The sequence below is a fragment of the Thunnus thynnus genome, chromosome 20 (genome assembly GCF_963924715.1).
Source record: "Thunnus thynnus chromosome 20, fThuThy2.1, whole genome shotgun sequence".
NCBI classification, from domain to species: Eukaryota; Metazoa; Chordata; class Actinopteri; order Scombriformes; family Scombridae; genus Thunnus; species Thunnus thynnus.
Genome location: NC_089536.1, coordinates 6631400 through 6659332, shown reverse-complemented (window position 1 = coordinate 6659332; position 27933 = coordinate 6631400). Strand labels below are relative to the sequence as shown.

Genomic DNA, 27933 nt, shown 5'->3' with positions numbered 1-27933 from the left:
CTGTAGAGCGCTCGCCTCATCAGACACCTTGTGGACAAGGCGGCGCGCGCACGACTCACGTGCGGAGGTAAAATGCAGTTGAACAATCGTACGAAGAACACGAGTCTGGCGCTGACTGTAGTCTAACATTAGTTTTGTAAGAAGAAGAGCCATGAGGAAGCACCAGAGTCCTACGAAACAGCAGCAGCAGCAGCAGCAGCCGCCGCCGCCGCCAGCTGATGTCCCGACTCCAGTCAGCGAGGTTACCGTCCAACAACTCAACGAGCTGCTGTCCAACGGCAGCGGCTTCTACAGCTTACCGACACAACACTTCAACGAGGTCTTCCCGAGAATATACATCGGTAACGCGTGAGTCATTCATCATATCACCTCAACAGATGAATTGCGCCGCCGGCGACGGTGCTTTGACACCGACAGGTAGGACAGGGTTGTTTAGGATGCGCCCTCCTCATCCACCGGCCAGACGCCACACTGGCAACAGTGTCGCATGTCGGGCAGCACGCGCAGCAGGGCGGGCGTGTTATTCTGGTGTCTCCACTGTCATCATGGACGAAGCGACCGCCTGTTGTTGTAAACAAATCTCTGCTTGGCCTCGAAATACCAGCCTGTAGCAGTAGTCAGACAGGTGGATATTGTGTAACAGTGAACCACAATAATGGTAATAATAATAGATCTAATAGTCTTTGGGAGGCACAGAGAAATCCATAGTAAACACGCCCTGATTCACATGTGAAGGGCGACACAAAGCCCTGTTTTTACTCAATGAATCCCTCCATCATTAGTATCACTGCTATGTAATCTTCATCAAGCCGCTCCCCATTCCGTCCAGGGCTGCAGGGCGACGACAGTCATCACAGCTGAGGGCTTATTTTCATTGATAAAATGTTTTTTTTTAAAAAGAAGAAGAAGTAGAAAGAATGGGCTCGTGTGTATTCATGTAGAACAAAGAAGAAGATGATGAAGATGAAGATTTTGTAGTCGTGAGTGGTAAGCTGCTCTGATTATAAGCAGAAATGTAGTAAGGTACACCTAAACTCATATCACTGGAAGTAGTGTACATATTTATGACCTAAATTCAAAGTATAGGCTAAATTATAGTACCAAATCTATCAATTTATCACACAATGTATGCTTTTCTGTAAACATATTTTAAAGCTGCAACTCTAAATAATCAATGATTGATGAATCTGCTGATTATTTTCTTGACTAATTGATTAATTGTTTTCTCCATAAAATGTTAGAAAATAGTGACAAATGTCTGTTATAGGTTTTTAGAGCTCATAATGACATCTTCAGATACCTTGTTTTGCTTGATCAGCAGTCCAAAATCTAAAGATATTGAATTTGTTAACATGTATGTCACAGAAAAGCTTCAGATCCTCACATTTGAGAAGCTTCAACCAGCAAATTTTTAGCATTTTTCCTTAAAAAAATGACTAAAATGATTATTTAATTGTCAAAATAGTTGCAGATTTATGGATTAATCAATTAATAGTGGCAGCTCTAGTTTAAAGGTGCAGTGTGTAGAATTTTGTGGCATCTAGTGGGACGGATTTGGCAGAAATGGAATATAATATTCACAATTATGTTTTAATTATTGTATAATACCATTAAAATATGAATTGTTGTGTTTTCGTTAGCATAGAATGAGACCTTTATATCTACATAGGGAGTGGTTCCATGTTGCACCGCCATGTTTCTACAGTAGCCCAGAACGGACAAACCAAGCACTGGCTCTAGAGAGGGCATTCCGTGTTTTTCACCCATAAACCTGTTGTAAAGTGCATTAAGAGCTGACTATTATTACTTCCTGCTGAACTTTCACACATATATATCAACACAAAAATAAAAACACATGATTTCACAAAATATTTTTGTGTAATCATGTTATAGGAGTTCTTTGAGTTTAAAGAAATCTGATAAAACATGTCAGCTGATATTCGGTTCTTAACATAAACTCATAACATAAATAAACACTTTTAATGAAGATTCTTTAAATTTGGTTGTAAAAGAATTAGGGCTCCTACTAACAATTATATTCATCATCAATTCAGATGTAATAAAAGTCATAAAAACCTGTTGTAGGGCCACAAAAATGCAGTACTATCTATAATAGCTGTAGAATATTGAATATTTAGCACTCCAGCACAATTAAACAAAACATAATTTTCTTTGAGTATAATAATGTTATGGAACAAATAAATAGCTAATATGTCATTTAATTCCAGCTCTATTACCTCAATCACAGTATGCAGACACACATATATGCATACATGCAGTGTCTATTCTGTATAAGTATATTAAACATGGCGGAGACCAAACCATAAATCCATGGTTGTTGGTTGACTGGTTGCTATTGGCTTTGTAATGAACATGCCGACTCTTAAGGAATTTACAGCTCGGTGTTCCAGTAAGGCCAGTTCCCGGTACTTCGTGTGCAGATGTGTACAGATGTATTAATACAAGCACAAAAACTGTCAGTACTCTCAGTTTGCAGCTGTTCATAGATAGGATCTATTGAGAAATAAAACCCAATAATGAAAATTCAGTGTGTTTACCAGAATGTCAATGACAAGTGGTTGATTGGGTTCACAGTATTGGTTTCAGCACATAAAATGGAAAATACTTGTGGAACACATTTCGTAGGCAACATGTGCTGCAAGGTACGCCAAAATACAGTAGATGATCAACTCACAAGTTCCAAAATATTCAGAATATTTGGAAAAAGACAATAATAGACTTGCAACAATTAGTCAATTAATCAAACAATTAGTCGTCAACTATTAAATTAATCTCCAACTATATTGGTAATTGATTACTTATTTATTATTTTTTTAAGAAAATGTTGTTTTTCAAATGTGAATATTTTCTGGGTTCTTTAGTCTTCTATAACAGTAAACTGAATATCTTTGGGTTGTGGATTGTTGGTTGGGACAAAACAAGACATTTGAGGATGTCATCTTGGGCTTTGGGAAACAGTGATCAACTTTCTGGCATTTTATAAAATAGACAACTTATTGATTAATTGAGAAAATAATCAACAGATTAATCAATAATGAAAATAATCGTTAGTTGCAGCGCTAGACAGAAATAAAAATCTTACATCTTCTATGTCAGAGTAAATAAATAAAAAAGTTACCAAAGTTGCACAAATATCTGAAATCATTTTCAGGTTTCAAGTGCAGGCAGGCAGTGAGGAAAAACTGTTACGGAAAATATAAATTTCAGATATATTTCGCTGAGCTGTAATGCAATATAAGCTCTTACAGAGCTGCTCTTAATCTCACTTTTATGGATTAATGGTAGAGAACCAATCCAGGGATGCCCCCTGAGAAACTTAGTGTCTCTGTGCAGTCCATCACTTGGCTCCAGTCACTGCCAAGAGAGGGGTGTAGTTGGGGATGAGCAGGACAGAATACAAGCAAATTACGGAGCCTCAGTGCTACAAAAACATCAATATGAATAAGCCAATCTCTTCAGCCAAGTCTGAAAACAAAGTGCTGGCAGTCTTGTGCTCAGCTGAAGCTGATCAGACAGTGTTGTAGGCTTGAAAGAGACGCTCTCATGTGCTCTCTGCTGGGTTCTGTTTTTTGAGCAACCATTGCAAAAAAACAACAACATTCCTTTACTCTATAATCAAAGGTTGTGTATGGTTGGGTAATTAGTAAAACATTTTACTATTTAAGTGTATCATAATTGGTCCAAACAAGCTGAAAGGGCAGTGTAATGTAATGTGATTGTACAAATGGCTCAGACAGGGTGAGGTGATATTGATTGTTGATTAAAGTCTACGCCTTGTCCACTGTCTCCACCACTGGGACCCGTTAAGCATTTCTGCTGATGTATCCTATTAGCTGCACCCTGTTACAACCTAAATTGCATAGTTGGCTGGCAACAATTAGATCAAAACAAATGATTTGCACAATAGTTGTATGTACAGATGGGTGAAAAATTGAATGAAAATCCGGTACAGGCCTGAATGCTTGACCCTTACGGTGAAGGGATCTGGTGGCTCTCTTATGCTTTAGGGGGCATTTTGCTGGCATGGTTTGGGTCCACTTGTCCCCTTAGAGGGAAGGGTCACTGCAAATCAATACAAAGTTGTTCTGAGTGATCACCTTTATCCTATGATGAAACATTTCTATCCTGACGGGAGTGGTCTTTTCCAAGATGACAATGCCTCCATCCATAGGACACAAAGGGTCACTGAATGGTTTGATGAGTATGAAAATGATGTGAATCATATGCTATGGCCTTCACAGTCATCAGATCTCAACCCACTTGAACACCTATGTGAGATTTTGGACTGACTTGTTAGACAATGCTCTCTACCACCATCATCAAAACACCAAATCAGGGAATATCTTGAAGAATGGCATTCCTCAGCCTTGGCATTGAAAAGTCTCTGGAAGTCTTCTGGAGGGATGAACACCATTACATGCACCACCATATGGTGCAGTTCACACACTTATTCAATTACAGGTCATAACTCAAATGAGGAGAAAGATAGCTCTGTCCTTGAAAATGTTCATTAAACTTTCTTGTCATAGTGTCCCCTAGGAATTGGGCACATGACCCATTTTAGGCCCTGATCTATAGTTAAACTGTTGGGTACTATAAAGCACTGATTAACTTTTTTAGTCAGGGACACAGTTAAATATAGGGCACTCTAGTTTATGAAAATTCATTATAGTTCAGGGTCAACAAGATTATTTTCATAATATGATGTTTACTGACATTTCAGTTGCTGGTATGGATATGTGGTGTGGAAAGAGTTAAAATCCCTGAAAGCTTGTTTCCAACTCTTAAGTATTTCTCTATAACATCACATTTGTAGCTAATTAAACGACAATCAGTTAAAGTTTTTAAAAAAAAAGGTATTATTCATCAAGACTTTAACATTAAAAAAATTAACTAATCTGCTTCATCAGGACAGTGTACCCACCTCAGACCAGTGAGAAAAGCTCAGACGAAAACACTAAATACAGAAATCTCTTATGCAAAATAACCAGAAGTGTTGTAACTTTGGCAGAAAATGTTGTGTTCATTTACAACTCCATCACTGACAAAATAAGTTTCCAGGACCTTTAAAGCCAATTTGTATACAATATTGAAAATGTCTTACTTTGGCGCCATCTGGTGATACTAAAATGACTGTGGCAGACAGTATACATGTCGCTACCACAGATTGTATATAAAGATGGACATATTGAGGTGTGACATTGGAGCCGGTTTGAAGCCCAGAGTTGCAGCTTATGGTCAGTTTGGAGCCAGGACCTTACAAATAAGGAGTGTTGCCTTTCACACTCTGGAAACATGCCCCACTACTTGGGACTCAAGTGAACACTGGTTTACTGCGAACACTGAGCAGTGCACACTGACATTGACAATAGCTACTTTAACTTAATTGTGCTAACAGAGCAGGTATCTTAATCAAGTTACATTAAACTTACAGAAATATTGCGACAATGGTCCGACTCAGTGTGAGTCCTGGAGCCAGGGAGCAACTGTCAGTCACAGCTGTCAATGAACACCCACATTGCAGACATCAAAGCTACTATATGTCGTCAAATCTTATTAACGGAGCAAAAATAACAACAACAACAATAATAATAACTTTATTTGTATATCACTTTTCAAAACACAGTTTCAAAGTTTTTTACAATAAAAACAGAACATATTTGAAATGCAAAAACAAAGCTGAAAGTGATTCAAAAGACGAGACAGAGTTGGCAGCCCTGATCTCCTCAGGCAGGTCATTCCAAAGTCTAAGAGCCCTCATTACAAAGGCTCTATCCTCTTTATGTATCAATCTGGAACTTGGACCAACAAAAAGCAACGCATCCGATGATCTCAGGGAGTGGGAGGGGACATAGGGCAATAAGAGATCTGATAGATAGCTTGGGGCAAGGCCTCTCAGGGTTTTGTAAGTAATCAATAAAACCTTAAAATCTATTCTAAAAGCAACATCTAGCCAGTGAAGGGAAGCCAGGATCGGTGAAATGTGATCATGTTTCCTAGATCGAGTTAAAATCCTGGCAGCAGAGTTTTGGATGAGCTGGAGGCGGGAGAGAGATTTTTTGCTGATGCCAGAGAGCAAGGAATTACAGTAGTCTAATTGACTGGTTATGAAAGCATGAATGACAGTTTCCAGATTTTTGACAGAAAGAAATGGTCTAATCCTTGAAATGTTTCTGAGGTGATAAAAGCATGATTGAAACATTTAATTAGCATGTTTATCAAGGGTGAGGTTTTAATTTTTAGGTTTCTGCAATGCTGAGTTACTGAATGGGATAGTGAACCAAGACTGTTCGAAATTTGGTTGTTTGCAGTATCTTGACCTCTGATTCATATCTCTGTCTTATCAGTGTTTAGCTGCAGGAACTTTTGTGACATTCATGTGTGGATGTCATTCAGAAAATTTAGCAGGTTGGTAATGTTCTGATAGTTGTTTTCAGGGTCGCAGTTCAGATAAATCTGAGTATCGTCTGCGTAAAGATGGAAACTGATATTGTGTCTGCATATAAGGTAGCCCAGAGGGAGCATCTAAATGGAAAAGAGGATCGGACCTAGCACAGAGCCTTGGGGCACCCCGCAGTGAAAACCTGTTGTTTCTGACCTGGAAACAGCGATACCAGTGCAGAAGTGTCTCTCTTTTAGGTACGACCTGAACCATTTCAGAGTGGTGCCACTGACACCCACCCAGTTTTCAAGAAGGTCAAGGAGGTCCAGGAGAACAAGAATGGATTTATGGCCAGCATCAGCTGACAGCAATAAGTTATTAATGACTTTGAGAAGGGCAGTTTCAGTTTTTTCTAAAACCAGATTGGAATTTCTCAAAAATATTATTTTCATGAATAAAAGCAAACAGTTGGAAGAATATCTAAAGGACAAGTTCAGGGTTTCATTTTCATGATTATATCAGTTAAAAAGGATGGAGAAATGGGATTGAATGAGCAAATTGGGAAATTGCACATGGCTTCTCAACCGTTATTGGCGAATCAGGGAGAAATGCAACTTCTAATAACTGAGACCTTCTGGGTAAAGAAGGAAAGATATTTGATGCATTTCCCACAGGTGACATCTAGTATCTGACCCGGGGGAGGATCGGTGACACTGCTCACAATGTTGAACAACATTCTTGGGTTGAACTGATTGTTTCCGATTAGAATAGCAAAGTAAGGAGATCTAGGATTTTTAACCTTTGCATTAAAAGTCTTAAGAAGAGACCTGAGACGTTCCAGGTTCCACAAACTCTCCACCTCTACTCTCCACCATTTTCGTTTCAGCTCCTGAATTAAACAATGCTCACTTGGTACTAAGGGGCCCAAAGCGTGCCAAGAAAATATACCCCGCACCATTACACCACCATCACCAGCCTGAACCGTTGATACAAGGCAGGATGGATCCATGCTTTCATGTTGTATACACCAAATTCTGACCCTATCAGCTGAATGTTGCAGCAGAAATCAAGACTCATCAGACCAGGCATTGTTTTTCCAATCTTCTGTTGTCTAATTTTGGTGAGCCTGTGCAAATTGTAGTCTCAGTTTCCTGTTCTTAGCTGACAGGATTGGTGCCCAGTGAGGTCTTCTGCTGCTGTAGCCCATCTGCTTCACGGTTTGACGTGTTCTGTATTCAGAGATGCTCTTCTGCATACCTTGGTTGTAACGAGCGGTTATTTGAGTTACTGTTGCCTTTCTATCAGCTTGAACCAGTCTGGCCATTCTCCAGAGTTGTTGCAAACCCATCCTAAAATGTCTTAGGTAGGTATCAGGCCCTTACAAGCAACCAATACAAGTTGAAAAATGATGATCACTTGGCCTTGTCAATAAACCAACATTTACTGGCACAGAAGTTGTGTTTAATCAGCTAGTCAGTAAAATGTTTCCATCCCTAAACGGATTATGACTGTATTTTCCGAACTCAAACTTTTACACTGTTTTCAGATAAGTTGTAGTCAGCACAATGAAACCACCGTGTGCAGCTCAGGGACAGACTTAAGGTGTGGTTGTTTGCTTTGAGGAACACTTTGGCTCTTTGTGAAGGTGGTCTTTAATAATGGATGTTGGGGGACTGCAGATCCCAGGGTGAGGGGGCTGGGACAGGGCAGGTAAATAGGAAAGGAGCCATTGGCTGTGAACTCACTTGAACCCAGTGTGCCTCTGCATTCTGTAGAAGTACAGTAAATGTGAAAAGTGCTGCTCAGATACTTCAGTAAAGTCACTTTCCCTTCCACACATGCTTGAAAATGGCGTACTCTGTAGTTATGCTGCATAGTAAGTGCTCTGACTGTACATGTAAGCATTTATTCAATTATTTATGCACATGAGCTTATATTGACACACTTCTATTGCACTCAGTCCAAATCTCCACACATACTGTACTCTGAATAAAAAGGGGAAAAATGTGAATGTCTTCTATAGCTGACTGGAGTCCACATGGAGCTCTGCTTCGCTCCATCACGTCTGAAGGAGTCTCTGCCCTGCAGCTGACACAGGCAGATGGCCTGCTTCATCCTGCCTCATATGGCCATAAAGCAAAATGGTGGCAGTGAGGATTTTTTTTTTATTAGTTCTTGCAGAGAGGGCCTTGCAGTCACCACCTCTAGGGAGCTGTCCAGGGTCACCTAGCCTCAGCTCACCAGCCTCATATTGACAGTAAGCAGATACAGCAATAAAAACACAGAGCACTGTCAGGGTGAGCATTTTAAATGAAGATGTATGGCTCTTCGTTCTGAGGATAGGCAAAACAAATATAGACTAAAACAATATATTTTTTGCTTACACCATAACTTTGGAATTATACAGTTAATCAAAGCTTTGGTATCATTCATTTTTTTTTGTTTTATTGAAGAACTCATCTCTCTTCTCATGTTTAATGTATTTCATAGTGAAAGAGGTGAGACACTGGAGAAAGGAAGAAGTTTCCGCTAGTCTGAAGTCATGTTTTGCATATGACAAATGTAAATCCCTGTCTCTATTAGTTACTCAATATAACAACAATATTGTGCACTATCTGCTGTTTAAACATACATTCTGTGGAGCTAATCGGTGACACTAAATGTTCCATAAAACTTTAATTCAACATATAAAAGACTCATTTTATTTAGAATCAATGGGTAATGCCTTTGGCCAAGTTGGATCGCAACAGTGGACACAGGTATTGAGCCAAGTTGGACGGAGCAGCCAGAACCTTGTATCCCTTTGTTATGGTTTGTTAGCTGTATGGGTTTATTTGCTCTGTAAAGGCCTAAAATATATAGTTTTGTAGATCTGAGAGACAAAGTACAATAGAGGAGGAGGGGGGCCACAAGAGATTGATCATTTCCTGTAAGTTGAGGAGATGAAAAACAGAGGTGAAGCTGCAGGAGTGGAGCAGGATGAGTATAATGAGATTAAGATGAGACTCTGTAGACGTCTCTTTCTCTCTCTACTATGGTCTGTTCTTTAATATTGCCTGTAATTGTTTTTTCTTACTGCTCAGCAACATATATCTTAATAAGTGCACACTATTGTCTAAAACGTCATTGTATGTTTTAGTGTTTCCTTTAAGCAGATGTAAAACCATGTATGTGGACAGGGGTGTCCATATACTTTTGGTCACATAGTGTATGTTGGCTAAAGGCGTGTATACAGGAGAGGGGCACTCATTAATTCAAGGTAGATACATGAATAAATGCATAAAACAGGCCTTTTTCACAGACATTTTGACTTTGTAGGGAAAGCACAGGTGTTACTAATAACATTAACAATGGCTCTGTTGTATTCAAGTGTCCCAGGAAGCCATGACAGTGTGACAGTGAGCCAGCATGCACAATACAATACAAGAACCCTGAAACTGAAGCAGCCATTATTAACTTTATTATTTACACCAGTGCTTTTCCTACTGTGATAAGTTACACGGAGGACTCTCATTTGCTAATTCAGTAGGGCAGAGTCGGTATGAAAGTAACACTTTTCAGATAAACATCAATTTAAAAGATAATGTTACAGACAGAGACTATTTTTTGTTGTGATCAATAACTTGCATGTGTGGTCTATCAGTACCAGGTGCTAGTTTGTACAAATGACTTTGAATGGAGGTTACGCGTTATTACTTTCGATCCCATCAGTCGGGATAAAAGTAATATGGGTTGATCAAAAGAAAAGCAACGGTATAAACTTGAATTGTCTATATTATTCTTGTTTTTATTAAAATATCTTACAATGTCCTTGTTAATATGTAATTGCAAACACATTATGTCCTTTATCTTACTAACAACAGTATGAACATTATAACTTTTATAGAAAAATCAACAGTATAACTGTAAAAATAACACATTTCCTTTGCTGTATTACTAAGATAAATTCTCTTTTTTTCATTAATTGTGACAGTTGTGACAGATATAGTGCTCTGCACCCTCAGTACATGCCTCAGACCAGTGCAGACAAAAGAGACACTGCACCCACACTTCCCCAGGCAAGGATGACCTAAATGTCTCCCCACACACAAGACATTCCTCATCCTTGTCTTGGGAAACTGTAGGTGAAGTGGTTTAGTCAGAGTGGAGCCTGCTGTAACACACAGAGTGTGTCCGCATTAGCAGTGGGATGAAAGAAAACAGCTGTTAAACCTGAATTGCTTCTATACTGAAAAACTCTGACATGGCAAACTTCAGGATGTGTTAAAGTACAAAATAACCTGTCAAATGATCATGACTATGACACATGAAGCAATGAACACAACTTGTCATTCAAAATAATTTATCGCTTGAGTGAATTTACATGCTATGGTTGAAAACAGCTTTTCTGGTAAAGTATGACATAACCACGTGATTTTTCGAGGTTCTGGTAAGTGTTGTCTCATGTTACCTTCATACTGGCTGTTACATCCACTGACTGGCTTACCCCTATTCAAAATTTGCTAAAAAAAATGTATGAGCAGACTTAATGTGTGGGAACTTAGGACAGTCAGGTTGAGTGGATAGTAGTGCTGAAATGATTGATTAATGAAATCAACTTAAATAATTTTTTAATCTTTTTTGTTTCTCTCTGTTTTCAATCATTGCAAATTCAATATCCCTATTGATTGTTTTTAAAGGCCCTTCACACACTCAGCGTCCATCTTTCACAGGTGTTTTCACTTAGTTTGCCTTATTGGACCTCTTCTCAGGACTGTGTGAATAGACTGTGCTTGATTGACATCTCTGCTTTTAGTTTTCTTGCAACCGTTAAGGCAAATAACATACTTATCACTTTTATAAGCCTTCTCCCCAGAAGACATTTTGACACAGTAGGAAAAAGCACAGGTGTAAATAATAAACTTAATGCCCATAGCTTAGCTCAAATTCAACCTGAGCAGAGGTCTAATCAACCAGAATAAGTGAAAACACCTGTGTGGGTATGCAGAGCCTTTAAGATGTCACCTTTTGCTGTGGGATCTCTATGTAGACATTGTTTTTCATTTTTTAGATTAAATGATTAATCAAAACAATTGTGAATAGATTAATCTCTAATTGTAGCTGATCAACTTCACAATTTGGAATAAAGTCTATGAAAAGACGAGACATTTTAGTTTGAGCACTGTTTAAACAACAGACAGAACTACTTTAATGCCTCCCATGAGATATACAGTGTTTGTATAACGAGACACTGTGATTCTGCCAGCATAGCATTCACTAAAATTCATGCAGAGTTGTCGTGAAAGATGAAACCTATAAAGTCAAAATATCACTTTAAAATAAATTGTGCTGACACACACTCCTTTGCTGACAAAAAAAGAATATGTCAGGTGTTATTATTAGTGCTATTTTTTTGTGTGAGATGTCTTGTTCTGCTGCTGTACACTCATCATTTTTCTTGTCGCAGAACAAAAAAGTTTTATTCCACAGTGGCACCCAATAAGTTTTTAGTAGTTATGAAATTTGTTTCAGTGCAGCAGACTTGTCCCAGACATCGGAAAGTGCTTAAATTAAATGCATTTTTCCACTGTGATTGTGAATCTCATCCCGCCTATCCAGGTTCGTAGCCCAGAATGCAATGCGCCTGCAGAAACTTGGAGTGACGCACGTTCTTAATGTGGCAGAGGGCACCTCCTTCATGCATGTCAACACCAGTGCGGATTTCTACGCCGGCACGGGCATCACGTACCACGGTATCCAGGCCAATGACACCGAGCAGTTCGACCTCAGTGCCTTCTTTGAGGAGGGGGCTGACTTTATCGACAAGGCCCTTGCACACAATAATGGCAAAGGTGAGTTTGCTGTGATATGTGGAAGTTTTTATCTGTGTCTGAGGTGAAGCTCACTTACAGTTTGTATTGTATTCTGTCCTTTTCTGTTGGCGGGTGCACAGTTTGTAGGTTTACTGGGCTAATGGGCTGAATGCTAAAAGCAGCCATAATAAATATCTTTATATTTCAGCTCATCGTTTTGGTTTTATGGCTGGTAACTTTACTGTTTTAGTAAAAGAAGCTATAATAAATACCTTTATATATATTTCAGCTCATCGTTTTGGTTTTACAGCTGGTAACTTTACTGTTTTAGTTCACTTTAATCGCTCTCATAGTATTGTTTCCAGCAGGAACAGGCAGCTGTTTTCAGCAAAAAAGCATCAATAAACCAACTGTACGCTACCAAACAGCAAATGGACAAAGTTAGCAACTAGCTGGTGAACATAGTAGAGCATTTAACAACTAAGGAAGCAGATGGCACTTACATTTTCCAGGTGGACAGAAACACAACTCCAAATGAATGCTAACGTTGCTGAGTATCATCTGGATAAATGGTGAATAGGCGACTGTTTGCTAACAATCAACTGAAAAGGTGATAATATGTCAACGTTGTATTCAGAATTTGTTCCTTCTATCGCCATTTCATATCGTTTCTCTGAAGAAGTTTAAACAATGTAAAAAGTAATGAGAAAAAGTTAAAGCAGGAACGGTAAGAATAAAGTAGTTTTTTTTAGTGAGTGAATTGAGAATTTATGTCTTAACAAAACCCCTCAAAGGTAGAGCTGATCAAAGGGGACCACAGTGTCTTTCTCACTTCAATAGCTCCCACTTGAAAGTAATTTGTTCCCACGAGTTGAGACATGAAAACAAGCCTCTCTTGTTGCTCGTCTAACAAAGGACACACGAGCTACAAGGCGTCATTTAATGATTCAGTCTCAATATGCTTCTTTGCTTTGAATCTTAAAGTGAACACAGAAGATAATCATGATGGCCCTGAGCATCTCAGGCTAATTCTGACACACTCCTGAGCCCTGCTCCATATTCCATTATCAGATCATGTCCCTGGATATCAATATTATCAAAATGTGTCATGCATACAGGCATAACACACCTGTAGCGCCAAAGCCCAACCCACCTCATTTTTTTTCCCTTCTACAGCTTAGTTATGTTTAACAGGTGACCCTTTTGTACTGCGTAAAGTAGTGCAATGAAATGATGTATGAGAAACATTCGAAATTAGGCAGGAATCACAAGGGAGTCTTGAATTATCTGTTTGATGTACAGTACTTACAGTAGTAGGTCAGATGTAGCATATTCTATATTGCGCCTGTATTGTGCAGCATTTCGGAGAGCACCATGAGGCTTTCGCCCTCCCCCATGAGAAAAAAAATCTTTCCCCAGCTCTCTCAAATCTGCAACTAAATTTAGTCAATTTGTCACCACATGCGAGGGATGTGTTAACTGTGCTGCACCTTGTATTTTATGGCATAGATTTATTGTCGGCTTTGACACAGAAAAGGCATCTTAATTCCCAGGAAGCCTGGCAAAGGTGCACCAACGCTGGTAAATCAGGAGTGAAGAGATAGTGTAATGAGGATGGTGGAGGAGAAGAGAGAACAAGGGAGAGGAGTGAAGGGGAATCGAGGAGAAAGTGTCTCACGTCGCCTCGCTGCCTGGTATCGCTGTAGTGTGACATCTTGCTGTGTGCAACCTTATCTGACATTTTGCAACCCTCAGCTGCAAGCTCTGAAAAGGTCGTAGGTCCAGGATTTTAATGAGGAACAGCATCGTTGCATTGTTCGTGTGAGTCTACTTTAGTGGAGATGTGAGGTTATTGTATGCAAGTGGTCATTTTTACAATCTCACACTGCATAGTGTAAAACCTAACAAGTAAAACCTATAATCAAAGTTTCCAGCACATTAAAGGTGCATTATTAAAGTGGATAAAATTATCATGTATTGGGGTCACTTGTAGTGATGAAACCAGGTTCATAGAGCATTTTACCCTCTTTTATTTTGCTCAGTTTTGTCTTGTCAACCTTGTTTTCAGTGGCAGCTTTTTTAAAGGGAAAAGAAATCTGATGAACCCATGCTGTCCAGCACTGAACATTGACAATGTTAGCAATGTCTTGCTTGGGCTAAATGATCATTTTTTTAATATTAAAAATCATATATTTTTATATTTCTGGAGTAGCCATTTAATTTATAACTTTCATAATTGACAGTTTCTTTTCAAGCTGTGCGAGCTGAGGTTTAGTCTTTCCTTCACTAGCTATAATGACACCTGTCAGCTGGCAACGACTGGCAAATCTACTCAGCTGTAGCTAATTTACGTAAACTTTGTGAGTTGGCCCAACAACAACAATGTACCTCTTGGCTGTTGTTAATATGTTCATGCCAGTGTCTTATTTATACTCTGCTAAAGATGTTGTTCGCTGAAAAAGACACACCTCTTCGTGTGAAAGTGGAAAGTAGGCTGTCTCAGTTTGGTGGAAGTTGGGATAAATGATCTAAGTGATTGTCTCAATTTCAGGCAGCTAGCTTGGCAATTTGTGTCGCAGTATAAATGACAGGTGGCGGGCAGTTAGCTTCTGTGAAACTAATTGCTAACTAGCTAGCTATTTGCTAGCTAATGTTAATGTTAACTTAAAATCCTGTACCGATAAAAACTTCTAACAGACTTGCTGTTTCATAACCAGCAGTTTGTTATTATTTGCATATGTGGCAAATTATGTAGGTGATAAATGTAATGCCACTTTTGAATGTCATGATTACACTATATTTGAATGTTTACTTGTTTGACTGGTTTCAAAAAATAAAAAAACATTTTTAGAGGACCACAGCAACAAGAAACTGCTTTATTATATCTAATTATATTATTGTAGAAACTGAATAAAATTTGTGATTAGGCTTAGTATAAACACATATTGTTTAATACTATGTAGATATTGATTGAACATTGGTGAGAGATTTTTTTTCCTCAAATCATTAAACTGTACAACACAGTGGATCATTTAGCAGCTCAGGAGTTGGTGGAGAACAAAACAGAGCTAAAAGTGTGAATATCAGACTTACATTCATTATATGGTCAGAAACACGACTCCAAATGAATACGTAAATAGGCAACTTTATGCTAACATGTTAACCATAACATTTAAAATGAGGATATCTGTGGTATTTTGTATTTTCAGCTAGTCCAGGTGGCTCTAAACAGCAAAAAGCAGTTTTGCTGTTGTTTTTTGTTGTTGTTTTTTGTATGAATAAGAAGAATGGGTGAGTGAATCATTGAGTAGGAGGTGAGCAAGGAAATAAATAATACAAAAAACAGAAGAAGAGAAAAAAGGGAGACTGAAAGGAAACTAGTGAGTGAGTGATGGAGTAAGAAAATGAGTGAAGTTGTGAGCCAGAGATCCAATGTGTCTAACAAGAGGATACAGTAGAATCAGCATTGATCTGTGGCGAGCAGGGTGATTAGGCACTGAGGAGGTCATTTCATTGGCAGAGGACTGTTCTGGGTGGACTATGGAGGAGGGGAGGGGAGGAGAGGAGGGGGATTATACAACAGAGGAGAAAAAGAGGAGAGAAATGTTGGGGATAATACCAGGAGAGGGACACACAAAGGTGTTGGGTTTCAAACAAAGTGCAGAATCTGCAGCTCTGACCTGAGCCCAGCACATCAGCTGCTCTGTGAAGGTTGCCAAGTGAGATTCCTCATGGGGTTTTCGTTAGTCAGTAATGAAAGTGTAAATTACACAGAGACACGTCTTAGAAGGCAAACAGAAACAAGTCGTGATTTATGCTTATGCACACATGGAAAGACACGGACATGAAAATACAAATACAGCACAGCGATCATACATGTATTCTGTACACACACACACACACACACACACACAGTACGGAGTCTTTGCTACATGCAGGAGGTGGGCTCGCTGTAAGATGCGGGCGCAGTCAAGATGATTGACTTTGCCGAGTCTGCAGCAGAGGTCAGGTCTTATATTTGCATCTCCTGGCAGGGAAGATGCTTCGCTAGGCAAATTTGTTCACAGCATATGTTCCCCAGCACTCTTTCTCTCCTTTGTTTTCTTTGTTAATTTGTTTCCTCATTTTTCTTCCTCTAAGTTTTTGTTCTTCAGCCACAGTCTTAAAGTACAAACCCGCCAGAAAGCAGAAATCCTGTATGTTTTTTGCATGTTACCCTAGATATTTAACATTTCTATGTGCTCCTTAAAGTTACTATAATCAGTGTTTTTATAATAGCGGTAGTGTATTTCGTCTCAGCTCAATGACCCTTTATAGCGTCTTTCAGCTCACTGTTTTGGTTTTCCAGTGTGCAGCTTTACTGTTTTTGGTTCATTCTCACAGCTCTCATTATGTTTTATCTTCAGCAAAACCCGCAACCTGCACACACTGTACGCTACCTGCCCCGACCCAAACAGCAAACAGACAAAGTTAGTGACTAGCTGATGAACATCACGGAGCATTTAGAAGTCAGAAAATCAGTTAATGTGGATTTGAGTATAGATGCAAAATCTGTAACACCATTAATTAAAATATGTAATATAACATAATTACTGCGTAAAATATATCTGTCACTATTCATGACCTGCTTTGTACTTTGGTTGGATTAAAAAACTTGAGCAGGTTGATAGAATAACCTTCTGTATGTGGCTCCATATATAGTCCTTTATGTTGCATGGAGAAGTCTGGACTGTGTTTAGTGAAAGATAATGCATGCAAATTATCATCTCTAACGAAGGACTATAAAGAAACTTGAAAGATGTCTTTGTTTTATTCTGTATTTTTCTTATCAAATCCCATGTGTGAACTCAAACCACCAATGAATTGATCCAACTAACATGTATTGTTTGTGTATCCAAAGCCTGATACGTCTGATTCCTCTGTGCCAGAGATCTCCATTGTTGTCTTATTGACTGTATGTGACTGTATTGTTCCTTCATTACCATGAACACAAATACTGTAGTTTATTTTGAACAGTGGAAATACTCACTAGAGCACCAAATGTGTATTAATCCACGACATAAAATAGTCCCTAACCAATTCACTATTTACTCCTGTTTGAGTAACTTTTGCTAAAAAAAACTACAGCATCTATCTGTTTTCTGTGTTACGCAATTATGTAACCTTTTTTAAAAATTAAACTATATGTTCGGGGCCTGTTTTTAAAGATTTATGTCTTCAGTATGAATATGAGTATTCAGGACTAAGAGGCACAGACTGATTCACAGTGTTATTTTTTTCCTGGGCTTTGTTGACAATAAAATACAGGATATCACCAACCTTATCCTTTGAAGTGACTGATGAGAAGGTTCAGCATCTCATTGTGGCCTATATTTTGTGTGATTCTGTAAAACCAGCCTATGTCTCTGTCTGTATCTTCCAGGGAAGGTGTACGTACACTGCAGAGAAGGCTACAGCCGCTCCCCTACCATGGTTGTCGCTTACCTCATGCTGCGCCATAAAATGGATGCCCGGCTGGCGGTGGCCACCGTGAGGCATAAGAGGGAGATCGGTCCCAACGACGGCTTCCTTCGCCAACTGTGCCAACTAAACGAGAAGCTGGCAAAGGAGGGCAAGCTGAACGGGGAGGTGGGCAAACTAAAGACCAAATGAAAAACAGGGGAGGCGTAAATATTAAGAGACCCTCTACCCTGTCTCCTCCCATCATGCCTTTCACAGGTTTCAGCTGCTCTCGGAGACTGACCCCAACCGTGACCAAACCAGCACTCATCTGACACACTAGGGGTATTCTGAAACACAAACATATACATGCATTTATCTACGCAGATAATACTTCCTCATACACTCACAATCTCACACACATACATGTTTTCTTTCTAAACTTCATGTCTGTCACTGCTGCTCTGCAAGGAGACCTCTATCAGTCCTCCTGCTCCTACTAAGAGTGTGATATTTAATACAAACAAACCCCTCATACTGTTTTTATAACTCTACATCACACAGATGCAGTGCAGACGTCACACTTCGAGTACCTGAAAGCTCTCAAGTCCATTTTTGAGCTGAGCTACTTAAAGCATTCCTTCAAGTTTAGAAGGTGAAAACTTCGCCCTGATTTCTAAGATTCCTTAAATAGTTGTACAAAATAGAAGATTATAGCACAATCATTCCATAGTTTTCCACTGCCGGGAATGTCAGTGATGTCTCCGCCAGCAGGAGTACTCTATAAATTCCAAAAAATAGCTTAATGCTATGATGAAAATAAATATTGAAAGGCCACACATGATGCAACAAAGAAGCAAAATAAGTCAGTTTTGTTACACAGAAAGCGATCTGTGAACGGATGGAGGAAAATCCCAAACATTCCATGAAAACCGGAAAAAACCTTTTGTTTGTCCACTCGATCCTTAAAATCCATAATTCTCTTATCTTCTACCTGTAGGGGCAGATATTTTATGCACAAACAAGTTACAAGCTATTCACACCCTAACACATCAAAAAGCAAGCTGTCAGCATCCTTGACTCTTTGGCCTCTAGTTTGACGGCGGTAGCATAAAATTTATCAGCGGCGCAAAAGGTTGTTGACCTCGACCTGCCGTGTCAGCGAAGCCGACACCAACAACAGCAAAGGTCGAGCTAATTAAAAATAACGAGCTGCGTGGGTCGTTCATGTACCGGACATATTTAGCAACTGATATGACGAACGTTCACTACAGCTAAATATGGTCAAGATCATTTTATACATAAGGAAAGGTCTGTTCTACATCTTTAAATTATTATTCACAGTATTTCACTTCTAATGTGGCTTAAATTCAGTTCTCTTCAGTTGCATAAGAAATAAGTAACAGTGACATTTGTTTGAGATTATTCTAATTTTCTGTTTGTGAAGGCAGCAGGAGATGAGTAGAACAGGACCGCATGAGAAAATGTAATTATATTCACCATCAGTATCCTGTAGCTGACCTTCATTATCTCAGTAGCATCCATCCAGGATGCAGAGAAGAGGTTTAAACACAAGACTACAGAGAGTCAAAACACAATCTTCAGTTTTAGGCAGGATGTTGATTTATTTTAAGCCCTTTATAATATTCCTATGATGACTTAAAAAGCACCATGTATATTGAAGTGACTCAGGATTTTACTGAGTCAGTGTTGTAGTTACACACAACAACTTTGTCAAAATTTTTTTTATTGATTTACTACATCATACATACTTTTTGTATGCAAGAGTTTATGGTATATTTCTCATAAGCTAGGGGTTGGAATTGTTTGTATTTCTATGCTTCTGGCAACTCAGACTATGTTCACACTAAGCCAGCTAATTCTGAAAACACTGTTTACACGTGCGTCCATTTGCAAAGATTACACTAATCAACAGGAACACTGCTAAATCTCTCCCTCCTCTTTTGGTCGGCAAACAACGCAACTGTGCATCTCAGCCAACATCAGGTGGAGAGTAGGACAGACAGTCTGGTTACTCCTCTCAGCTGGTTAAACCTCCGTTCAGTCTGTTCCTGCTGTCCGAGATCACCTAGACTGTATTGTAATATTGTATTTACATATTTTCTGTCTCTGTTGTCAGACAACTGAATGAGTATAAAATAGTGGTTTTATTGCGTCATATAGATAGATCTGTTTTCAAGTATATCCTTCACTACTACACCAGAAGTCAATAAGATTACTAGTTTTATTGTCATCGTCTGCCAAGATAAACATAAATACAGCTTAATGACAACAGCTGTGCCGTGTGATCGGCTGCACTGACATTTAAAATGATCACAGATGATCACAGAGAGGGTTAAAAGCAACAGAAAACTGTACTGTAACGCAGTCCCCAACTCTCATTGTTTCCGAAACAACAATATTTTTCTTGTCCACACTATAATGGTGCATTCCTTTCAATTTCGAGCTTGAAGCGTTCCACCACTCCACAACACCAAACGCAAACAGTCAACATGGCTGACTGTGAGAAACCTCTCTTCTCCATATAGCTACTTTATTTACAGTGTTTTACAGGCGGGGAGATGACTATATGGCCTTAAGTTGATTACTAAGCATTTATGATGTTCACCTTAAAATTGGCCAAGTTTCCCAGTGGGAGCTTTGACTTTGAGAGCTGTTCCATCATACTTTTTCAAGTGGGAAGTTGGAAATTTTTGAGCCTTGAGTTGTCTGGACCGCAGCATTACGCAAGGCTACAGTTTTTAAATTCATCCTCTCTGGAGACAGTTTTTGAAGTTCTCTGTATTCAGGTGAGAATAACTTGAGCATAGTGTGAACGGAAGACCAAAATGGAAGGAAAAAGAAAGAGTTTTCAAATGTAACCGGCCAAGACTGGATGTACTTAAGTCTGTGTGAGTCCTACCAAGAGGTACTCCAATTAAAGAGGAAAGAGATTTCTCATAGCCGGCTGTTATAAATATCTAGTTTCAGTTGAATATTCATAATACAACATTACCAATGCCACATGGCATTAGATTAAGGGTGTTAAAGGCCAATTGCGCCAGTTTACCACCCTCAAACTAGAGGCCTGAGTTTTAAACTGTCAAATGGATCACCAGGGAAGGATGCCACCCACTTCCAACAGAAAGTTCCAGTCATCACGCCAGAGAGTTGTCCACTGCCAATTCCCTGACACAGCTATTCGGCCAGTATCCAATACCACTGTTTCATCAACACAGTTTGTCAGAGGTCCATACACAACATGTCACTCGTCTCACTTCTGAGTGTGTGTCATACAGTACTTTACTATGCCTGACTTCATGCACACACAGGGTCAAATCACAAAGCCTTTTCTGTTTGTATGTACTAAAGCATTGCAATATATGTCAATACCCCATCAGATATATAGAATGTAATCACATCTAAATATGACTATTCAGGCTGTAGTTGTTACATATAGGCAACGTTAGTTCAGCAACACATTTTGAAAGACACTATTTATTATTGGGCATAATACTGTAAACTAGACCTAGTGCCAGGAAGGACAATGTTTGAGTGTTTTTAAAACCTGCAGCAGGTCACTCCGACAGAGAGAAGTGGACAATTTCCAGACAGAGACTGTGAGAACGAGGGAGTCTGAGATGGAAAGTATTAAACTATTTCGCTGGATGACCACCAGCATCACTTCAGTTTGCAGACTATAGAGTGTTGGTAGTTCAGCCACTATGTCTCACATGAATATTTCTCTTGAATAAATGGCCTGGTGGGGCCTGTTAACATGATTCCAGGGGGATAGATGTCTCACTAGAATGAAATATGAAAAACTAGGTCATCTCACCTCATTAATGGCACTATTTATTCCTCCTTTGATATATCTGTATACATATGAATATATACATGTATACTGTATATACATATTTAAGTGTTGACATATATGAATGTATGAGCAATGTGTCTATAACGTGTAGGTATCGTCAGTATGTCTTAAGTCCTTATATATCATGTTATATTTGTATATGACATCACAGAATAATCAACTTTTTGCACAGCTCGTCCATTTTTCTGTTAACTTACATGTGCATTAATATTCAAATATGATGTGCATGTAAAATGTTCTGTGTAATTGTGATATTTCATATCACAATTGTGTAAAACTTGCTTGCAGGGTTTTTCCAAGCTTAGATGGGATACTGAGGCATGTAATCATCGTGTTTACTGGTGTTTTCCATGGTAATGCTAATTTGTTCATAATATACAGCAAGATGCAGGTGGCAGCATAAGATACATATGGATACATATGGCGTACATGTCATCACGTCCAAGGATACACTCATCCCATCACCTGTACATTTTGTTCTTCAAAACATTTCCAGATTTATTTTTTTTGTCTTTCTTTCTGTCTAAATCGAGGAGTTTTAAGTTTTCTGCTAAGATCAGTAACTTGGCTTGTTTGGACGAGAATGAAGTGATTCTGCAGCTACACTTGTCATTTCAATACAATGTAAGTAACTCTTTCATAAGCTCATTTATTGATATTTAGGAGGCTGTGACTCTCCACTAGAGGGAGCTCTTCTGTCATTGTTCGACCAGTTTTACACATGGCAACCTGCACCACCTACAGGAGCATTAGCAGCAGCTGAGATCTGCAGATGTCATTGGGTGCGTTCCGATACCCGTACTACCATACTATGTAGTATGCCAGAAAAAGATTTAGTATGTCCCGATACATGGTGTGTCAAATGCAGTATGCCAAAAGTACCAGGATGTCCTACTACATCCAGTCACATTTTGCAGTATGCAAGCCTGCATGCTTTTCTGGCTGTTCTGACCCATAATCCTCTGCGCAGGTGATGATATGTCACATCAGTTGAGCTGCCGAGAGCACAGACCAATGACAGCGCATAGACAGAAGCTGTGATGACAGAGGAAGTAGTATGTCCCAGTTGTATGCATGTTACTGTACGTACTTTGTAAGGGCAGCTGCAGTATGTACTAAAAGTTAAAAGTTAAAAACAAGTAGGCCTCCAAGTAGGCCTATCTGCAGACTCACAGTATCTACACAACACACCCACTTTACTACACGACGCACCCACTTAACTACACGACGCACCCACTTTAATACACAACACACCCACTTTACTGCAAGAGGCACCCACTTTACTACACGACGCACCCACTTAACTACACGACGCACCCACTTTACTACACAACACACCCACTTTACTGCACGATGCACCCACTTTACTACACGACGCACCTACTTTACTGCATGACGCACCCACTTTACTACACAACACACCCACTTTACTGCACGATGCACCCACTTTACTACACGACGCACCCTCTTGGTTAGGTTTAGGCATGAGGAGGGGGGTGGTTAGATTTTGCTCATTTTACTATCAAATGTTTAAACCAGAGATGAAAGTGTCCAGAGTAGAGCTGAAATGATTAGTTAATTAATTGATTAGTTGATCCACAGAAAATTAAAATTATTTTGATCGGTTTAAAGTAAATTTTTAAGCAAAAATGCCGAACATTTGATGGTTCAGCTTCTTGTATTATTGTAAAATTAATATCTTCAGGTTTTAGACAAAAAAATGGTTTCCAAACTTGACCTTTGGTGCTAGGAAATTGTGATATTCATTTTCACAATTTTCTTATGTTTTTATAGATCAAACGACTAATTGATTTATCAAGATAATATTTGTCAGGTGAATTGTTAGTTGGAACTCTAGTCTCTCTAGTTGTACGATGATTTCAGTTCTACATAGTTTGGAAAAAAAAACAGTCAGAAGTGTTTATAAACAGTGTGAAGATTTTGTCTAATGCAGACTCAAATTTAAATGAACGCAGCCAGATAAGATGCATCACAGCCTCGTCTAATAAAATCAAATCTTCAAATAAGATCTCAAAACATGCATTGAAATGTCGAGTGTTGCCGTAGTCTCTGACTCACTGGCCAGGAGGACAGTCGCACCGTGTCGTTCCCTGATTCCGACTCCCGGTGAAGGTCTCAGTGCTGGTTCACGCACAAGTTGTTATTGTCCACTCTGAGCCCTGTTGTTCGACCATCTCATACACTTGAAAATGTCTCAGATCTATAAAGCGGTGCACTCGATCACGCACATCCTCTATCAGGATTGGTGAAGTTTCTGGCAAGATAAATCTGATGAGGCAGTTCAAATGAGACTGTTTTCAAGTATAATTTAGCACATGTGTCACACTGTGTTTTCCCATCACCTCATCATGAACCCCAAACCACACAATGAAGTTTTCCCTATCAGATAAATGTGTAATCAAGACATCAACTACTATATATGTACTGTTGTATACAGACAGAGAACCATGCACCTCTGTGCCCTGACACAAACACATATACACCGAGTCTGTGCCAAGTGACCTACTGTGTTGTGCAAAAGCCATTTATAAATGTTTATGATTGGCTTTGTTGTCATACAGATAGACTGGGGTTTCACTCACTTGCAAATATTTGCATCTGCTCTACAATACTGCCCTCCTTCTGAATACACAAAAAGCAACAAGTCTTTCTTGTTAAGTTTTATATACAATATATCTTTAAATTTGGGAATCATTGGGGCAAAATTCTTCAAATCGGTCCAGGATGAGGGTATGTACTTTAAAGCATCAACTGCCTACATCAACCTGCTTAATGACCAAATCATTGACAGTTTTTGTTTAAGGCTCCAACTGCTCCCAAAGATGAGAGCTAATAAACTTTCAATGGTAGCCAAACTAGCCACTGTAGAAGTTTTTCTTTCTGCATTTATTTTGTAGCCACTATTGAAATGTCAAAATTGTAAAACTTTTCCTGTTATGGTGAAATGTCAAAGAATGCATGAAAAATAACATTTCTATGATGGCTACAAAGCTGTTTTAACACTCTAATGCATCGAGTAACAGATAAACACTGCCACCTGCTGTTCAATAACTAGTGATTTGCACAAGTTCTTTTTAAATTGCATATTACTTATGGTGATTATAACTAATAACATCATAAATTGTTACAATCTAACCCCATGTTTTCTGTTTTTTTTCTTCCTAAATGTGAAACCTTGTAATGTCAATTTACTTTGTTTTCTTTACTAAGGTGTCAGCATCCTTTTGTGGGTTATACTCAAGGTATATTATGTATTATCGAGAATGTCAAATGTGAAATGCCATTGATGTATATTGTTATATATACTAAGTATGTCACATGCACTAAGGCAATTGTGAATTGCTGCATTTTACTGTCGTAACTGGCCTACTACTGTATATAGATAGGATATTGTTTGTTATTGGATCTAGAGAGTTGAAATTGCAGATGAAACATTCTTTCTAATTTCTTTTGTCCTCAAAGTAACTTTTTTTTTTTTTTTTAAGATTTCTCCTGTTACAAGGATGTAAGTTGATTATAGGTTAATTATTTAGCTCTGCTAATAAAGAAGGCTATTTTTTGTACAGTAGGAAACTCTGAAATGTTCCTGGAAGTGTGATTGTGACCTACTTCTCCAACTTTACCATTTAGTTAACTACATATGTCATTATCCATGTTGTTTTTGGATGAGTCACCTATATAATGGTAGTCAGAGCTGGGCCAGACGGTAATTGTACTTCATTCATAGTGGTTGTTTAAAACTGTACGAGTTACCAGAACTGGAGAGAAGGATTATTAAATAATACAAATGGAGTCAGGTAGTTTTGTTCTTTATCGTAGAAAAGTATGTTAAATAGACTCACAAATAACTTCCTCTGATTTTAGTACAAATTTGTAGTCTCATGTGGCGCCATCTGCTCTGAAGTCGGTAAATACCTGAGATGTTTAAACCCTTGGTGACTGACAGCTGATATCTTAGATCATGGAAACTCATCTGGCTGGAGTTATCTGAATTGTTCATGAAGCAATAAACTCCATCCATCTGGTACTCTAGAGAGCATTCAAACACTGGAAAAGACTAACAAATACTGTTTGGCTCAGGTAAGGTGCTGACACCAGAGCTGTCATCTTCTTGCTCCCATTCTGATAAAAAGGCTTAAAGCAGGAGTTTTAGCACAAATGAGCCCACTGCCTGACTGCCTGACTGTCCATTACACAGTCAACGTCTTATCCTGTCACATAGTTGCATATCTGTTTATGTACAGATGTCGCAGAGGACATTGTTGTGATGTTGTCGGGTTGTGGATTGGCAGTTTATCGGTATATATATACATGTGTGTGTGTGCACGTGTGCATGTGTGTATGTGTGTGCGTGCGTGTGCGTCACCGCCACTGACATCTCAAAGACCGCATCACAACAGTTACGACACAGCACCCCACCCAAAGCCTTACAGTAAAGATTGATTCTTTCGATATGTTTTTGAGTTTGTCTATCTCACTTCACACAGTAGGAAGGGACAGCAGCTCCCTTATAGAATGAGATATTGTTGAAGTGCACTTGATTTTAAATTGCAATGTTGTTTTTCTTACCTTGGAGAAGTCCCTTTTTTTCTTATGTTTAAGAAATAAATGGCTGAGGTATTAACATCTTATCATGAGTGGTCTATTGCTTTGACTCCCAGACATAGTATGACGTGTATTGTGCAAGAATAGTTATCAATCCACCAATTATTATGTGAGAATAATCTCCAAAACACTGCAGTTCTGTATGTATGTTTATATATAGTTTTCACATTAATATTGGATTTGAATTGGGGAACAGGTCAGTTTGGTGCAGTGGTTTACTTTGCAAGGCCAAGTTTATCAGATATATCAAGTAATGTATCAGTATTTTGCACCTATATTTTGATAATTATGTTACTACAATCCTTCAAAACAAATTCATTTGAAGACAAAAAGCCCATAAACTATATTTAATACTGATTGCATTCCAAGAAACAAGGGACCGGATGTTTGTCCTTGTTGTATTGTGTAAAAACAACCAGTTATCATTTCATTAAAATAAATAATTGAATTGTACACATAACAAATGTTTGAATCAACTGAATTTTTAATATAATACTAGTTACAGTAGTTCACATGTAGTGTTGTAGTGTTAAATGTGTCATTATTGCAGTACCTACTGGTCAGTGAAAATGTGGTATCTTAAAATGTAGTCAAGATCATACTTGCTCATTTTACAAAGTTTCAGTCACTAAATCTTATGTTATTAAAATTGTCATGTGTACAGTGTTTTACTTTTCACTTTCTAAAAAGTACCACAATGACAAAATACTCCATTAAAAGTAATAGTATTATTAGCATTATTAAAAGTAGTATACTTAGTATAGTAATATTTGCATTTAAATGTACTAAAGCTGTATCCAACTCTACATCTGTGAGCAATCATAGATGTAGAGTAATAAATAATTTTTTCCTTCCTCAGTTTGTTTTATTTGAATATTTTTAACTCCCTAAAGAGGTCAAATTATCCACTATTCCAGAAAAAGCAAAAATTAAAAAATAAATCTAATCATGTGTAGAGAAATATGCTTTTTCCGTTTTCCTATCCTACAAGTCATTTCATGACCCATCAGATTTAAGGTGCGACTGCTCCGAGGGGGTCCTGGCCTCTGGCTGTGATCAGATGTACTCAGTTTTGTGTAAGTATCCATTGAGAAAAAGGATGTTTTAAATATGTTATATTATAGTTGCCAAGTGCCTAATTCAATGTGCTTATTGTGTCTGTTTCACACTTAACTTTGCTTTATCTGTAATGACCATTTTCATTCTGTACTTTGTCTTAATACTTCATACCATGGCAACAAGTAAAATAAAAAAGGGGAAACACTTTATTTTACAGGTCCTTTAATTTTTATACTGATTTCCTGGAAATAGTTATTTGCTGTAATACGTAATGGTTCATTCTGAGGACATTTTACAGAGAGGGTTGTGCAATTTGGCACAGCGGAAAAATGGAAAAAAAAGTCTTTCGTTGGTTCATTTGATAAGTATCCGCTCAATATGTTTAGGCTGCAAAAATTCTCAGTAAATTAGATTCTCAACAATTCTTTAAATGACAGAAAACAGATTCAGTGTGTAGTTGTTTCTTAAAAACTCATTTCCCTTATACTATCAAACTGCATTAATCCTTTCCAAAGAAATGTCTTGAGAATTAGCAGCTACACACAGCAGCTCAGCTACTGTTAGAATAAATTGTCCTGGAAACTGGAAGGAAACTAAGAGATTTGTAAAATAAAGTGTTACTGAGATTGTTGATAGACACTCACACATGATAGTTTTTAAGAAACAATCTCCTGTGCTAATATATCATTTGACAGACAAAGCTACACACTGAAAAGAATGTTTTTTTTTCTATCAGT

General features: G+C 38.4%; 1 protein-coding gene across 1 annotated transcript; it reads left to right on the top strand.

Annotated features, from left to right (window-relative positions):
* dusp3a (dual specificity phosphatase 3a) lies at nt 1–26163 on the top strand. Its single transcript, XM_067576053.1, has 3 exons — nt 1–348; nt 12002–12234; nt 17618–26163. The coding sequence occupies exons 1-3, from the start codon at nt 152–154 to the stop codon at nt 17845–17847; spliced, it is 660 nt and encodes a 219-aa protein (XP_067432154.1). The 5' UTR covers nt 1–151; the 3' UTR covers nt 17848–26163.
* Nucleotides 26164–27933: the final 1770 nt, after the last annotated feature.

Bases quoted from the DNA above. Each gene is read 5' to 3' on its own strand.
- dusp3a (XM_067576053.1), top strand. From the start codon at position 152: ATGAGGAAGCACCAGAGTCCTACGAAACAGCAGCAGCAGCAGCAGCAG. The intron at 349-12,001 runs GTGAGTCATTCA...CCGCCTATCCAG, and splicing joins AGAATATACATCGGTAACGC to GTTCGTAGCCCAGAATGCAA. The intron at 12,235-17,617 runs GTGAGTTTGCTG...TGTATCTTCCAG, and splicing joins TGCACACAATAATGGCAAAG to GGAAGGTGTACGTACACTGC.